This window comes from Rhinolophus sinicus, chromosome 2 (assembly GCF_057876585.1).
Source record: "Rhinolophus sinicus isolate RSI-liver-muscle chromosome 2, RSI-T2T, whole genome shotgun sequence".
NCBI lineage: Eukaryota > Metazoa > Chordata > Mammalia > Chiroptera > Rhinolophidae > Rhinolophus > Rhinolophus sinicus.
The window spans coordinates 13,061,481-13,076,945 of NC_142502.1; the positions used below are offsets into that span (position 1 = coordinate 13,061,481).

General features: G+C 38.7%; 1 protein-coding gene across 22 annotated transcripts in view; it reads left to right on the plus strand.

The window, feature by feature from the left end:
- Window positions 1-15,465, plus strand: part of SYNE1 (spectrin repeat containing nuclear envelope protein 1) — a 414,622-nt gene that overhangs the window by 301,606 nt on the left and 97,551 nt on the right. For all 22 annotated transcript variants that reach the window (XM_088795370.1, XM_088795376.1, XM_088795381.1 and 19 more), the window contains 7 exons: window positions 339-470; window positions 674-829; window positions 958-1,167; window positions 5,690-5,791; window positions 10,296-10,415; window positions 12,115-12,315; window positions 14,575-14,748. In XM_088795370.1, the coding sequence (XP_088651496.1) occupies window positions 339-470; window positions 674-829; window positions 958-1,167; window positions 5,690-5,791; window positions 10,296-10,415; window positions 12,115-12,315; window positions 14,575-14,748 (1,095 nt within the window). The remainder of the gene's footprint in view (window positions 1-338; window positions 471-673; window positions 830-957; window positions 1,168-5,689; window positions 5,792-10,295; window positions 10,416-12,114; window positions 12,316-14,574; window positions 14,749-15,465) is intronic.

Genomic DNA, 15,465 nt, shown 5'->3' on the forward strand with positions numbered 1-15,465 from the left:
GAGGAAAGAAAAAGCCTCAGTCTAGGTCTGGTGTTTAGGATGGATTATTTCATCACGGAGAGTGCTGACACCAAGAAGACAAGCTGAGAGAAAGGTTATGATGAGATTTCAGGCATTTTTCCCACCACTTTTTTTGGTCCATCAGTGGAAACCTTGTCTTTGCTGAATCTGATTCCCGTGTTTAGTGGACATACTGTGTTGTAGAGGTCCTATTTCTCTAGAAGAGGTTTTCATCAGGACAGATGTTCCAGTATCTGCTTCAATGTGTGCAATTCTAAATGAGAAAACCTGAACATCGTACATGAGCTCTTAAATAAACTGCCCCTCTTTGCCTGCAGCTCTACAGCAGGCCAAACCGGCTCCTGTCTGGCATGCCGTTGTACAGAGGGGAAGGACAGGCCCAAGATAAGTCTGCAGTGACGTCTTTGCTGGATGGATTGAACCAGGTCTTTGAGGAGGTTTCATCCCAGGTAAGGCTGCGCGCTGGGTTTGCTCCTGGGTCCTGGTCTCCATGAACTTGTCCGCCCCTGGGCATGAACTGTTTAGCCCATCCCTAGTCAATAGCCCTGAAAGGCAGATCCATTGGACCCCAGAGTCTTGTCCTGGTATTTTTCTTTGATTTCTCAAAACACTGTAATGAATTCCTGTCCCTCTCTCCCCCCCCCCCCCCCAGGGTGGAGGGACAAAGAGTCAGAACACTCACTTGGAACAGAAGTTATATGATGGGGTCTCAGCCACCTCCACTTGGCTGGATGATGTTGAACAATGTATATTTGTTGCCACAGCACTTTTGCCAGAAGAAACAGAGACTTGCCTCTTCAACCAAGAGGTGAGTTTGGCAGCTCGTGTCTGTGAGTGTATGACATTGTGCTTGACTTTCTATGAGGAAAAGACTTGATTTGTATATGGAGTCATGGATCTAACCATTGAAATGTCTTTCTCTTTTATCAACCCTAGACTCTTGCCAAAGATATTAAAGAAATGTCTGAAGAAATGGATAAGAACAAGAACTTGTTTTCCCAAGCATTTCCAGAGAATGGTGATAATCGTGATGTTATTGAGGACACTTTGGGGTGTCTTTTGGGAAGGTTATCCTTGCTAGACTCAGTAGTAAATCAACGATGTCATCAAATGAAGGAAAGACTTCAACAAATACTAAATTTCCAGGTAAAATGCTATCAATAGATGTTTGACCATTCTTCAGCCGTATTCAGTCATAAGCAGGGTGTCTTATTGAGGTATGCTATAGTCCTTTTTTTTTTCTCAAACGTACAATAAAAAGGAAGAACATTACAAGAAAACAAGGCAATTGAACTTGAAGATTAGAAAACTAGGAGTTTTATGCTCCGAGAGATGAAGGGTTGAGAAAACCAGCCAACCAAACTAAGGGCTGAATAGAACTTTAAATTCAACCACTAAGAGTCATGTTTATGGTATATTATAATTACAACTTCCAGTTGATAATAGTGGAGTTTAAAATATATGACCAGAGACCCATGTGGGAAGGACTGTTGATACTGAATGAACCCTAGACTCCAGTATCCAGGCCCATTGAAAGTGACTGTGGACTAATGTGTTCCACCTGTGTTAAAATATATTGTACAACTTATCCAATCCTGATTCCTCAGAGTTACTCCTTTTAGCCCCAGACTACAGTTCGGTTGCCAACTGAATCATTGTGTGCTTATGAAACTTTTCCTATGAGTGTAAGTTTCAGCAAATGCAAAAGCTGCTGATAAACTTTTAGTGTTGATTCTCATTCCTAATAAAAAGTGCCCTTTGGGTGTACTTAAGTTTTAATTGAATTTTATTTTTAACAGACATAGACGTTTTCTAAAATAGATACATATAATTAAGGCCACGAATTTGATGTCAACATTTTGATGTGCCTAAAAAGAAAATACTGTAAATGTTAAATAAATGTAGCATTAGCCCAGAAACATGGAATTTTCTAGATATTTATCTAGAGGGACACATTATCACTGCCTTCCAGTAGTTTGTGATCTGAAAACTACAAAGTGAAATTATCACAAACGTTTGTGTGTCATTTTTTTATTAAAAAAAAATGTCCACATGTACTACTGTCTTTAATCTTTGCAACATCCCTAACCATTGTTCTGATATTCATTTTGCAAAGTCAGAAGAGCAAAAATGAAGAACAGTCTCCGAAGCCAACCCTCCTGGGTTCAAAGTCTGGCTTTGTCACCTACTGCTATATAATCGTATCTGCTCCCCTGAGCCTTAGAGTCCACAACTATTAAACCACACTTACATTAATTGCCTCATAGGGGTTTGTGAGACTAAAATGGTTAAACTGTATAAAATACTTGAACAGTGTCTGAAACATAGTAAGTGCTCAGCAAGGTTTTTTTCTTTTTATATATATTATTGTTGTTGGTATTAATAGTAGTACTTATTATAACCAATGAGGACCTGAAACCAATGGAAAGGTTCAATTACTTCTCCAAGGTTATTGAACTATTGAGAACTAAAGCCAAGATTTGATTCAAAGAATATTTTTGTAATTTGTATTGTGAGGCTGATGGAAGGGGAGATGGAGAATAGTAGACCTATTCAAGGTATATTTTGAAGGCAGAATCAATAGGATAGCATGTGTTGATGGCTGGGATACGGGAATGAGAGCAGGGGGACAGCTGAGGAATTCCAGGAACTCTGAGTTGAGCATCTGAGGGGCGTTGGCTGACAGAGAAGGCTGGTGGGTAGCAGTGCCACCGACCAAAGGGCAAGATGGGTCGCTGGCAGTACCAGTGGCTGAGCAAGGATATGGGGTAAAATTAAGACATCATGTAAATAGTTATTGTAGACATTTGGGTATGCAAGCCTGTGGCTAGAGGAATGATGTAAGCTGGATGTTTGCATTTGTATCTGTTATGTTGAGTAGCATAAGAGAAAGAAATGAGCATTTCACTTGGAGTCAAGAAAAGCTGGGGTGATTACTTGGGTATTTTGTTTTGGATGCAAAATCTGATGGCATGTACATGTGTACATGGTATGTCTAAAATCAGCAAAACTGTTGTACAACTTACATAAACGGTTTCATTACTCTGAAATCCATCTTGCATGAAACAAGGCACTGAGTTTTAATAGCATTCTAATCTATCAGCCATGAATGAGGTGGGTTAAAAGTGCAAATGTGTTTATCACTCGGAGGCATATTTTCCTTTTTTCAAATTGCCTTTACTATGCTAGTGTCTTTAGTACATTGACATTTTTATTGGTGATTAGAGTCAGTGAGAGTAAAATGTGAACTAAGCATGAATACTCCAGAACTTATTTTGTGTAGAGGACCCAGTGTAACACATGTAATCATGAAATTCTCTTTAAATCATGTTCTCTATTTTTCTTTTACCATCCGTTTTCTACGTGTTGGTGGCCAGCTCCTGAACAAAAACTGATGTTTTAAAATGTTTGTGCTCCAATTTAATTGAGAGAAACAATCCCAGTATTAAGTAGTTAAAGGTCACGTCCCAAACCATTTTAATTCACTTTGCACCGGACACCTGGTATGCTATCAGTGTTCAATAGTTACTGGACTGGTATGGCTTCATTTTCCACTGAACCTTTGAGTGTTAGCTTTTGCCGAACTGCTAACATTATCCTATACCCAACAGACGATCTGGAAAAATGCATAGATGTTATACAGATGTATATAATCCACATGGAATCATAAAATTAACTATCTACTATTCTGTATTTTAGAAATTTTTCACCCATAGACTTAATTGACCCCAAATAGATTTCCTGGACATTTCTATAGTTGAGCATTTTAAGTTATTTTAAAAATGAAAAATGAAAGACTTCCTTATTGAGAGAGGCAGCACAAAGGATTTTAAAACTTGAAACTTTTTGTGGACCTGTTTCTCAAACAGTTAGAATCCTGCCTCTTTAATGTTCTACAAGTAATTCCAGTGACTGTAAGAAAAAAAATTGTAATGTCTGTTATGTACGTAATATATAGATACCCTAATTATCCTGCTGTGTCACAAGTGTAGTCATAAGAAATAGTTTAAATTTTCATTTTTAAGAAGCTACCAACATCCGTATGGTTATCAGCACCTCTTAAAGTCTTTTATTTAGTAATTTTTAAATCAAACACGTTCTCTGCTTTACTGTCTTGTCAGTGTCTTCCAGTAATTACTGTCGCTTCTAAAAATGTGAACTCTGTTTTCTGTTCCCTTGACTCGAATATAACTAAGATAGAAAACAGGCTATTAAAAATGTAAAGATGATGTACAGGAAATACATACACACTCTATTTCTAGCCCATGTTATGTTATTTACAGTTATCTACACATTTACATTAACTGAAGAAATGCTGTTCTACGTATAAGTAGATGCAAGCATTTCTTATGAATCTGTTCAAATGAATGGAAAATATCTTTTTGTACATACAGATGCACAGCTCTGAGGGCACACATGGCCTCATCCTGCATACAGTTGTGTAATACAAACATCATAACTCATAAGCAAAACCCTTGCTTCTGGCACCATTTGTCCAGAGCTGTTATTACATTTTCCTATTTAGTCTGCAACTAGGCTTACAGCTTAGTTTGGGTTTCGGTTAGTGACAGTTATTGCCTCTCAGTATCATATGCTTTTTTTTACTAATTTTATGGTCTAATTTTATTTTCTAATTTTATTTCTTTTTTTAAAAAAATTTCACTGCCTAATCCACTCACTGTTTAGCTTTTTAGCCTTGCATTTTGTATAATAATGCTCTCACACAACCTTAAAGATGTTTCTTCTTCCTCGGTGTGATTATCCTTCTCCCCATGAGACAGTCAGAATTTTTGTGTCTTGGTGACGTGAACTTGTGTCTGATCAGCCCCCAGTGAAAACGATGTGATGCGTCAACCTGTATCGGACAATCAGCCCATCATATACGTTTGCTGACCAATAAGAAATAGAGCTTATTTGCTGATATTTTAGGGAGGGAAATTAAAATTTTCATCATTCAAATTTTGTTCTACTTTACTATTCCCTTTAGAATTGAGTACCAACATTCTGGCAGTTACCTCCTTTTTGTACAGCTCTAACTTAATATAAACATATTGGGACTTGTAAGTGAGAAATGTTTATGAATGAAAGGCTTGGCTTAGGTCTTTTTGTGTTGTCTCTTAACACGGTTTTTTGTCATCATGGATAATAGTTGTTTTCTAAACTTCTGGATGGCTTTTTATAAGGTTGTGCAAATTCTTTAAAAATAGGAAACAATAGGAAGGAAGAGAGAGAAAGAAGAGAGGAGAGAGGGGAAGAAGCATCATAATATTCTTAAGAATCATGTTTTTTTCCAGATCATGATAACATCTACAGGTCGTTTTACTGGGGTAGACATCATCAGTGAACTATTTCTGCTGGAGTATTTAAACGTGTGCATTCATTTCAGACGTAACAAGATTAGGGCGACCGGGATTGCTTTTTATTTGTATACTTCTTCTCCTACTGAGTCTGAAATGGTTTGTGTAACAGTTTTCAAAAGTCAATTTTGACACTTAGGTAAATTGTTTCCAGTTTCTTTTATCTTCCCATAGGACAGTGCTGTTTCTTCTGGACTTAAATTCCCACACTCTATTATTATATTGGTATTTCTAAGAATGTGTGTTATGTTTACAACCATTTTGAATTTCCTGTTACACATGTTAAATCTTCCTGTTGTCTTTCTCCCTAGAATGATCTGAAGGTCCTGTTTACGTCACTGGCTGACAGCAAATACATCGTTCTGCAGAAACTGGCAAATGTGTTTGAACAGCCCGTGGCAGAGCAAATAGAGGTATTTATAGCTGCCTTTTTCCCCAAGAGCAAATGCATAGAGTAGATCTGATTTACTATGAAATATCAAATATTCTAGGAAAGATTAATGGCTTACTGTGGCATTTTTGTTTGTCATGTATTTTGTTTTGAAAAGCCAGGTTTGAAAAACTGGCCAGGTTACAATGACTCGGTCACTTATTTCTGCATGGAATTAGGCAACATGAGATAGGAAAAGGTGTCAGTGACTCATGCTGACCTGAAGACGTTTGCCCCCAATGATGATATTAGACATGACTGTCAGTGACCTATGACAGGGAGTCAAACTGTCCTGGTGGCAGTACAGATGGGTCACTATGGACACAAGAAAAAGAGTAGAGTGCCTCCAGCAGGGTTACGGCCAGGGAGGACTTTGAAAAGGGAAACTGGAACTGGACTTTGAAGCTTAGACACACAGAGACTGGAAAGAAAGGTATCCACGTAAAGAGGTCGGCAAGAACAAAGGCATATATGTTAGATAATTCAGAGCACTTCAGGAGAAAAACAAGTAATCCGATTTAGCTGAACTTACAATGGATGAATGTGATTGAGAGAAAATAAGGTTGGATGAGAAAATTTGAGGCAACTTATAGGGTCTATTGCATGTCAGAGAATTCGCATTTTATTGTATAAACCATTGGTCTCTAAACTTTATTGGTTGCACACCTCATTAGTTAAAAAAATAAGCACATGCCACAAATATATGACTATTGACTTATTTTTAATTATAAGCAGGTACTATGTGGTAAAGCACACACAGAAACAGAAATGAAAAATAAAAATGAATGTGGCTGAATATAAAGGAAAGATGTGTTTCATCCTCATAGATCTTATACACTTGTACTCAGGTTGGAAATCACCGGCAGTTGAAAGTCACTGGGGATATTTGACGGTGAGAATGAGTTTCAGTGCCAGATCCTGCTTCTGAGTGGTTGGCATGGCAGCGCCAGGGTCAGGATGCAAGATATCCATCACGAGGCTTTACATAGCTGACCTGATGAGAAGAAAAGAGAATTCAAACTAGTGTTATGGCAGTGAATACAGGGAGGAGAGAAGAAATGGAAAGGGTGCTACACAGAATATCTCCTATTTCATAAGCTAGGTAATTATGAAAAGTGTGGGTTTCAATAAAACTTCATAACCTTATTTCAGGAGACTTCTAAGGGTTCTGTGGGTAGACTACAGAGAATCACCTGAAATATTTCTCTATATAAAGAGATTATCTATATCTATCTCTCTATCTATCCATCTACCTACCTCTCTGAGAGAGATCACCTAAAATAGTTTGCAAAATTATATGTGAATGTGGATTTCTCTTCACCATCATTTTATCTGCTTTTAAGAGCTCTCTCAATTCCTCAAATTAAAGATCATTTTTCTATGTCATACTTTCTACTTGAAAGGACATTTTTATTTTATCCTACTTTTTTAGCTTATAACGTACCTGATTCCAAAAAAGATTTGAGCAGCCACGGTGATGCTTTGTCTTGAGTTTCTAGTAGGAAATATAGGATCTGCACGATCACATTTATTTTCACTTATTATTGACCAACATAACTAAAGTAAATGCACAGATCAAAGTAAATAACTAGATTGTTTCTTTAAATAAATGGAAAGCAACTAAAAAATGTGCTGATTCCATCCTTACCCTCCTTGGGTTAAAAAGTGAATAATCGCAGAGGCATGGGGATGATCCCTCTGAATATATTCATCTTTTGAGTCATGTCATTCTGATCTCAAACAGACCTGTGGCCCCAGAAACCTGGTGCAAAGCTGTCTTCTGGCGATCTCCCTTTATCTGCCTTTACTACGTACCATGCTGAGAATTTCCTTCACTTCTCCCTCTGTTGGATCTTCTCTTTTCTGAGTCCCAAGTGTTTCTCTTTATCGTATTGCTTCCTTGTTTTGTTAGTGCATCTCCCTACTAAGAAAGGATGTCTGCTGGATGTTTTCCTCAGGATTGTGCATGTCTGAAAATGTTCTTATACTATGATCACATTTTATTGATAGCTTGGCTCTTTCTAGAATTATTAGATGGAAATCTGTTTCTTATAGAGTTTTGAGGCTTTGTTCCATTGTTTTCTAGCTCTCAGTGTTGGCTTGAGGAATCTAAAATCATTCTAATTCCCAAAAGTTCCAAATTTCAGTGTTCTGAAATTTCACAATGACATGTCTGTGTTATCCACTGGGCTGGGAGCTCAATGGGCATTTTCATTTGGCTGATCTCCACTTTCCATTTTGGAAAATTTTCTTATTGATTTACTTAATTTTTTCATTCTTCCATTTTATGTCTCTGATTTTGTGGAATCCAGATGTTGTATATTCTGGTCCAGTCCTCTAATTTTCTTATCAAGAGACATTTCTTAAAAAAAAAAGAGAGAGAGAGAGATTTCTTTCTTTGTCTTTTGCTCTGCTTTCTGGAAGACTTTCACTCCAAATTTTTCTGCTGAGTTTTGCATTTCTACTCTTGTGCGTTTAATTTTCCCAGAGCTCAATTAGGTTTTCTAAGTGACCCCTTTTTATAGTATCCTGTTGTTTTTTGAATAGATGCATTATTTTTTGGACTCTCTCTAAGTATGCTAATGGTTTTTGTTGTTGTTGTAGTTGTATTTTTCCTGTATAATCTGTTTCCTTATTTTGATCTCTCTTTTCCATGTTGGAAGCTTTTCTCAGGAAATCCTTTGCTGTCTATTCACATTTAGGATGGGGGACTAAACAGCCAAATGGAGACTTCATGGATGGATGGGGCTTGACAATTTTGAGATTTATTGAAGGGTGGTCTAGTGTGGGCTATTTGTTGGAGAATCTTTGTATAACATGTGTAGGTCTTTTCTATTGGTCTTTTCATATTTTGTCCCTTTCCTATCTGGAGAGTAAAGGTCTGGCTGCAGCACTCTAGAAGACGCAAGGGCTCCACATTCGGCATTCAGTCACTTTATCCCTGTTTTCAGTCAGGTACTCAGGCCTACGACTGTGTCTGGAGCCTCTCAGTCCAGAGAGTATTTTACCTTCTCCAGAAAATAAACTTGCCACCTTTCACCAGGTGAGGGAAGGGGCCGTGTGGAATGAGGAAAGGGGTGTGGGAATTGAACTGCTTCCTAAGCAGCTATTCACCAACCCTCCTTATGTAGCACGCCATCCCACTTCACCCAGGGTGCCAGAGAGTCCCATTGCTCTAAATTTCCTGGTAAAGATCCCTTGCTAGCTCAGGATTCAGCTTGCTCAGATTTCCTAAGTCCGTTATCATGTATCCTTCTGATTTCCAGCTTTCCTTTTTCCTTGTTTTTGTAAATTTATGGCGCCGGGTGGCGGTGGGGGTTAGGGATGTGGGAAACGCACCAAAAAACAAGCAAATAAAATATTTGCTGTGGTCGTAGTGAGGATTCAGGAAAGAAAATAAGACACATGTGTTTCATCTGCCATCTGGAGTTCATGTTCTTTTGATTCTTCAAGGGCAACCGAGGTTGCATTTCTTCCAAAGGCCGACTGAGACTGCTCCCCGATTCACTGGGATCTCCCTTCTCCAAGGTGCTCTGATAGGAATGAGCTGTATCAAGGGTGGTACATAATTGTATTTTGGCCTTGTTTTGTTTTCCTCTGTTTACTCTGGTTTCCTATAACCAGACTGTAAGCTTCTTGAAGGCTGGGCTTAAGATCTGGTTCTGCTTCTACAGACCTCATGCTGGGAAGACAAGGCTTAGCACTTGCAGCCACTGTAATATTTGTTTTATTTTATTTTTCAATTATGGTTGACATTCAGTATTATTTTATATTAGTTTCAGGTGTACAGTACAGTGGTTAGCTATTTACCTAATTTACAAAGTGATCCCTAACTCCAGTACCCACCTGGCACTGTACACAGTTCTTACAATACAATATTATTGACTGTATTCCCTGTGTTTGCCAGAGGAGAGGAGGGTTGGGGGCTACATGAAAAAGGTGAAAGGGTGAAGAAGTACAAATTAGTAGTTACAAAATAGTCATGGGGAAGTAAAGTAATACTTCTGATTGCTTGATTTTCTGCTTCACAAGTAAGCTTGCCCTGACCATGCTGTAATGTTTTTTTCTTACCTCACCAAATCTCTCTCCAAAGATGCTCAAAACTGCATTTCAAAAAACCAGAACATGATCCCTTAGGAAAATCAGGCAAATACCTTCGTCTAACTACGTCCTGCCTCATGCTTCTTTTTCAGGTGTTGCTGTTCAGGCATTCCCTTTTGTGCTTAAGGAAGTTATTGTTCTCCAACCCTCCACCCTTAGTGCTGCCAATCTCCTTACCTTTAAGGTAGTTGGTCTGTAGTGTAAAGAAGGGTCTTCTCTTTTCCATATTACAGGTGCCCATGGTTTGTATGTTATAGTGAAATGAGAGTTGTTGTATGTATTGTTTTCGATGGAGCGAGGAGGAATAAATGAGGAGACATGAGAGTCACACTTTTTGTGGGAAATTATTTGTGGAAGTTTTAATGGATGGCATAAATTTTACCCAGGCAATACAGCAGGCTGAAGATGGGCTAAAGGAATTGGATGCAGGAATCATTGAATTAAAAAAGCGTGCTGACAAGTTGCAGATTGAGCAGCCTTCCATGCAAGAACTCTCCAAACTCCAGGTACGCTTTTCTACAAAGAGCATTCAGTTTCAATGATACATCCCCAGTAGAAGTCAAGGAAAAAGATATTTTCTCTATTTTCTTGGTTTTTCTGTATAAAATTCATATTGTTTAAATGCTAATCGTTAGTAACTCAGAAAATTTTCTGAAACTTTTACCATATTTAGTGCTTAAGATAGATTGTATTCTCATGCTTCTACGAGTCTTTATTTTTCTGACATGTACTTTATTATTTTGATGATGGCTAAGCGTTGTGATATAGTTTAATTGTGGTATATTATTTTCTACTCTAGAAATATAATAATTATCAGTCTAACCCAGAAAAGTTAAAAGAGGAATATATGCTCTGCATTGTACTGTACCCCCAAAAACTTTTGTGAAGAAAAATACTCAAACTAATACTTTTTAGAAAATGTTTTCTCTCTATATTCAAACCTATGGTTTATCTTTCATACATGTTTGAATGAAAGAGAGATATTGTTTCAATTCCAAAACAACAACAAAAAATTAAACTAGAAGGTAGATGAAATGTAAACAGACTTCCCGGCATCTTTCTGGAGTAGAGAATAACTTTGGGTTAATTTGCTTTCCTAGATCTTGCAAGAATCTGATATCAGGGTGATAGGAAGATCCTGGGATGTTACACCAGCAAAATTTAGCATTTGATAAGCAACATAGATAAGTCATATTAAGAAAAATTTGTGTACAGTGCCGCTCACACACACACAGACACGTTTTCTCTGCACACCTTATTACAAATTATTGAGGAATTACTAGTATGGGTCACAAGTTCTTCTTTTTGAGAAAATAAAATAGCTCTTATTTTAAAAAGAATATTTTTATTTTAACTGTCTCAGTCCACTAGCTAACGTTTAACAATGTCATGAGCCCACTGCCCTCACTTTCCCCTTCTTAGACAGTTTTCCAACAGTGCTTAAATGTCAGGTGTAAGAGTCAAACGTCATAGCTATAAATAGACATTAAACTTGAACTTTTCCAGATTGAACCTTTTTGTCCTGCTAACCCATAATGTGATACATTGATCAGGTCCATATGGTGCAAAAATGTTTTGTGTTTGGTGTATCATCATCTCCCCCAAATGTCTTTCCAGTTAAAATATTTGTTTACTTCACCACATTTGGCAAAAACATTGCCTTTTCAAGTCTTAACGTCTTTCAGCTCACATTAAACTCCTCTGTTTCTCTAGCCCTTTATTTGAAAAATAGTCCCAAATCTGATCACTTAGCAGATGAAATGTTGAGGATGCTTTATTCAATTCCTCTAAGATTATGCAAGTGTTGAAAACATTATAAAAATCAGAATTACATTTCCTTTGATATTTCCCTCAGCCCCACGAACAATTTTTTCAACATTTTAACCCCACATCTCGCCACAAACTATTGACATCCTGAGGAGATAGTTGTCAAATCCCCCTCACGTGTCATGGCTAGGCAACATTTTTGCATGTACCTTGGAATGTTAAAAAAAAAAAAAAATTAGCTTGTCATTTTGAAAGAAGTTTTTGAAGTGAGGATCCTAAGAAAGACAGGCCGTGCCCTCCCTATACACGGAGCATCGCCATAAGTCAGGGACCTGAAGGAGTGTCCATGGTTGGCGTGTGGGTTTGGTTGGTAATATGCTTTTTAGAGAGGAGCCAGAGCATGAATTGAGAGGGAATATGGCTGTCTCTGTTTATTAGGACATGTATGATGAACTACTGATGACCATTGGCTCTCGGCGGAGTGGACTGAACCAGAATCTTGCACTCAAGAGTCAGTATGAAAGGGCCATGCAAGACCTGGCTGTTCTGCTGGAAACTGGACGAGAGAAGATGGCAGGCAACCAGAAGCTGATTGTGTCTTCCAAAGAGGAAATCCAACAGCTACTTGACAAACATAAGGTGAGAGAGAGAGAGAGAGAGAGAGAGAGAGAGAGAGAGAGAGAGAGAGAGGTGGACTCATGAGAATAGTCTCACTTATTGACATATATTTATTAGTAAATCTAATTTTATCAATCTTTTAGGAGTTCCTATTTATGTAAGTTAATCTTTGAAATGGTCCAGAAATGTGTACTCAAACCCACTGGTTTTTAATAATTATAGAGGATATGTTCTATCATTTTGTAAGTTAAAAAAGAATATCAGCTTTACCAGGAATTTTAATTATCAGTTCCTCTCTAGTATTAGCCAGGCTTTCTCCTTCGTAAACTGTAATCAACGAGAAATACAGGGACTCTCTTCCGAGGAGCCCAGCTTCTTTCTTAACTCTGCTGTTTTCCTTTGTGTCCTTGTGCCTGTTTATTCACCTGGGCCTCAGTGTTTTCTGCCTTCCCTTGTCCTGGCCAGGGACCCCTTGCTCTGCTCTGGAATTGGGTTTCTGTCTCGTATGCGCATCACTCTGCTCTTTTGGTCCTTAAGCATGTGCTTCTTTAATTGCTGTGGCCTCAAGAGTTTCCTTCTGGGGAGCAATGAGTCCTTTTACTACATAATCAAACCTGGTAGGCCTGGGATTTCTCTACCAGTTGTGCCGTCACCAAGTTCAAGTTAGACACTGCTCCTTTGTACAGGAATGCCCCTTAAATGCACATACGAGGTAACTTGCATTACGAGCAATCTTTACAGAAAGAGCAGTTTTGCCCTTCGGAACCCCAAACTCCCAGACTATGGGAATTCCCTACAGAGAAACTTTTAAAAATCCCATTGGGTTATAGACACTTAACATTCTACCATTATGTAGTTCTCTCGTGATTATAAAAGTGGATTTTTTTTTTAAATTATACTTCTTGCTATTTTTCCCAGAGGTTTTTATCCAAAACTTTGTGATTTATTAACGCCTTATCATTGGGCTTTGAAAACATTGCTTTAAAGTTCACAGCTGGGTTTTTTCAAATGTTAGCCCATAGTAATAAAATATCCTCCTGAGTTACTCCAGAGGAGAAACTAAGATCAATGAATATAAATAACAAAGAAATAAAATTCAATAGATGAAGAACTCTAAAAGGAGTATGCTGCCATTGAACAGACAGCTTTCTTGGCCATGAGAAGTCCGTCTAAGGCTGTCAGGGGGAGATGGGGTTGTAAAAGGAATATTAGCTTTCAGTGAATGTTGGGCTAAATGACCTCAAAGTTCTCTTCCAACTTGAAGATTCCATGATAGAATAATTGCCAGTTAAAAATAATGATGCTAGCTTCTACTGGCCAGACCATTTTCTGAGGGAGAGGTCTACAGTGACTCTTAGGCAAGTTACATAGCCTGGGTGGTTCAGTGCCCTCATCTGTGAAGTGATAAATAAATCTACCCACTTCATAAGGCTGTTATAAGGATTAAATGAGTTAGTCAGTAAAGTGTTGATGGAGTGCCGGCACCTAGTACACACTAAATATTCCTATTAATCCTCAGTCCTTCAGTTCTACCCATGATGCTGGAAACAGGAAATGGGAGAGGCCCTATCTCCCTTCTCTGGGAACTTCTTCTACACATAAAAAGTAACATTTCAAAACACAGTTGTAGCATTGTGCAAGGCCTGGAATTCTGTGTGTGTAGGTATAATATGAGGGAAATTGAAAAATGTATAATACCAATCAGTGTGTGTCAGGCAGTACTTGGCCGTGAGTATTAAGCAAAATAAATGCTTTGCGAATTCAGAGAAGTAAAGCTCAAGTCCAACCACAGAGGAAGGAAAGTTGTGGATGTGTCAAGTGAGGTCTCCTCAGGACGTACAGAGTATAAGGTGAGGCCAAAGGTGGAGGCATGGGGGTTAACGTGTTCGATGGATACGGAGGCCCGTCTGTGTGTTGGAATTAGTGAGAGATGTGTCAGGAGAGTGAGGAAGCCCAGCTGGCACAGGGATGAGGGATTTTGAGGGCAGGGGAGTTTATCAGCAGCTGGTAACATATGAAGGGCTCTGTTTTGGGGGCAGAGCACCTGTCAAGTCTGTAGGTGCACTTGAGTGGGGGGACACTAGAGGCCCTCTTTGAGAAGACTGGAGCCCCTGTGTCTGCAGGAAGCGGCGAGTGCCGGGGTAAGGTGGAGGCCAGCAGGGGAGCAGTTTCGCTCCTGTCTCAGCTGAGTTGTGTCAGCTTCTGCATTTAAAGCAATTTTTAATGTAAGGTAGCATGTGAATGAGTTGCTGACCTCTTTCTACCTGAAAAAAATTGCAGGAATACTTCCAAGGCCTGGAATCTCATATGATTTTGACTGAAACACTCTTCCGAAAGATAATCAGCTTCGCGGTCGGACAGGAAACTCAGTTCCACACAGAAGTGATGGCGCAGGCTTCAGCTGTACTAAAAGGGGCTCACAAGAGGGGTGTGGAGTTGGAGTACATTCTGGAGGTGAGATGCTTGATGTAGCACCACGTAGCGCAACAGGCTGTTGGGGCAAGACGTGTACCTGTGCCATTTGCCTCTCACCACCTGGGGACGCTGTGGGGCTCAGCATCCAGTGTTGTCTTGTCCGGTTTGTATTTCCTGTTTGTATTTCGACAAGGGCAGTGCCATTTGGTGAGTCAGCTCCGTGAATACTGACTTCAGACAGGGCATGATGGTATTTGGGGTCTTATGGATAGTTAGGCTGAAACACTGCTGACTTTTGCTATGAATTTTTTTTTTTCAGTTTATGATTTTTTTTTAGTGTAATTCCACTTTTTTTGCTATACACTATTAACAAAGACTTCAAATGATTGAAAACAAGATTTTCCAATTTTAAAGAAAATAAAAATCTGAATTGAGGACTTTTGAGAGTTCTCCTCAGTAGGATGTTTATGCTATATATTCGTATTTCTTAAATGTCTGTGTTTTGTTTCTTAATTTGCAAATGTGATGTATTTTGTTCACTTACTACTTGAGGTAAACAGGCCCCTCCCTTTTATGTAAGTCCTGCGTTCATCTCTGCAGGAGTGCAGAGTGAAACCATGCAATCACGTAACTGCTGTGCTGCAGGTACACTGTATACATTATTCCACTTAATCCTCATAATGGAAAAGATAGCTATCATTATCCCCATTTTGCAATATTGAAATTGAGGTTCAGAGAAGTTTGAAATCTTACCCA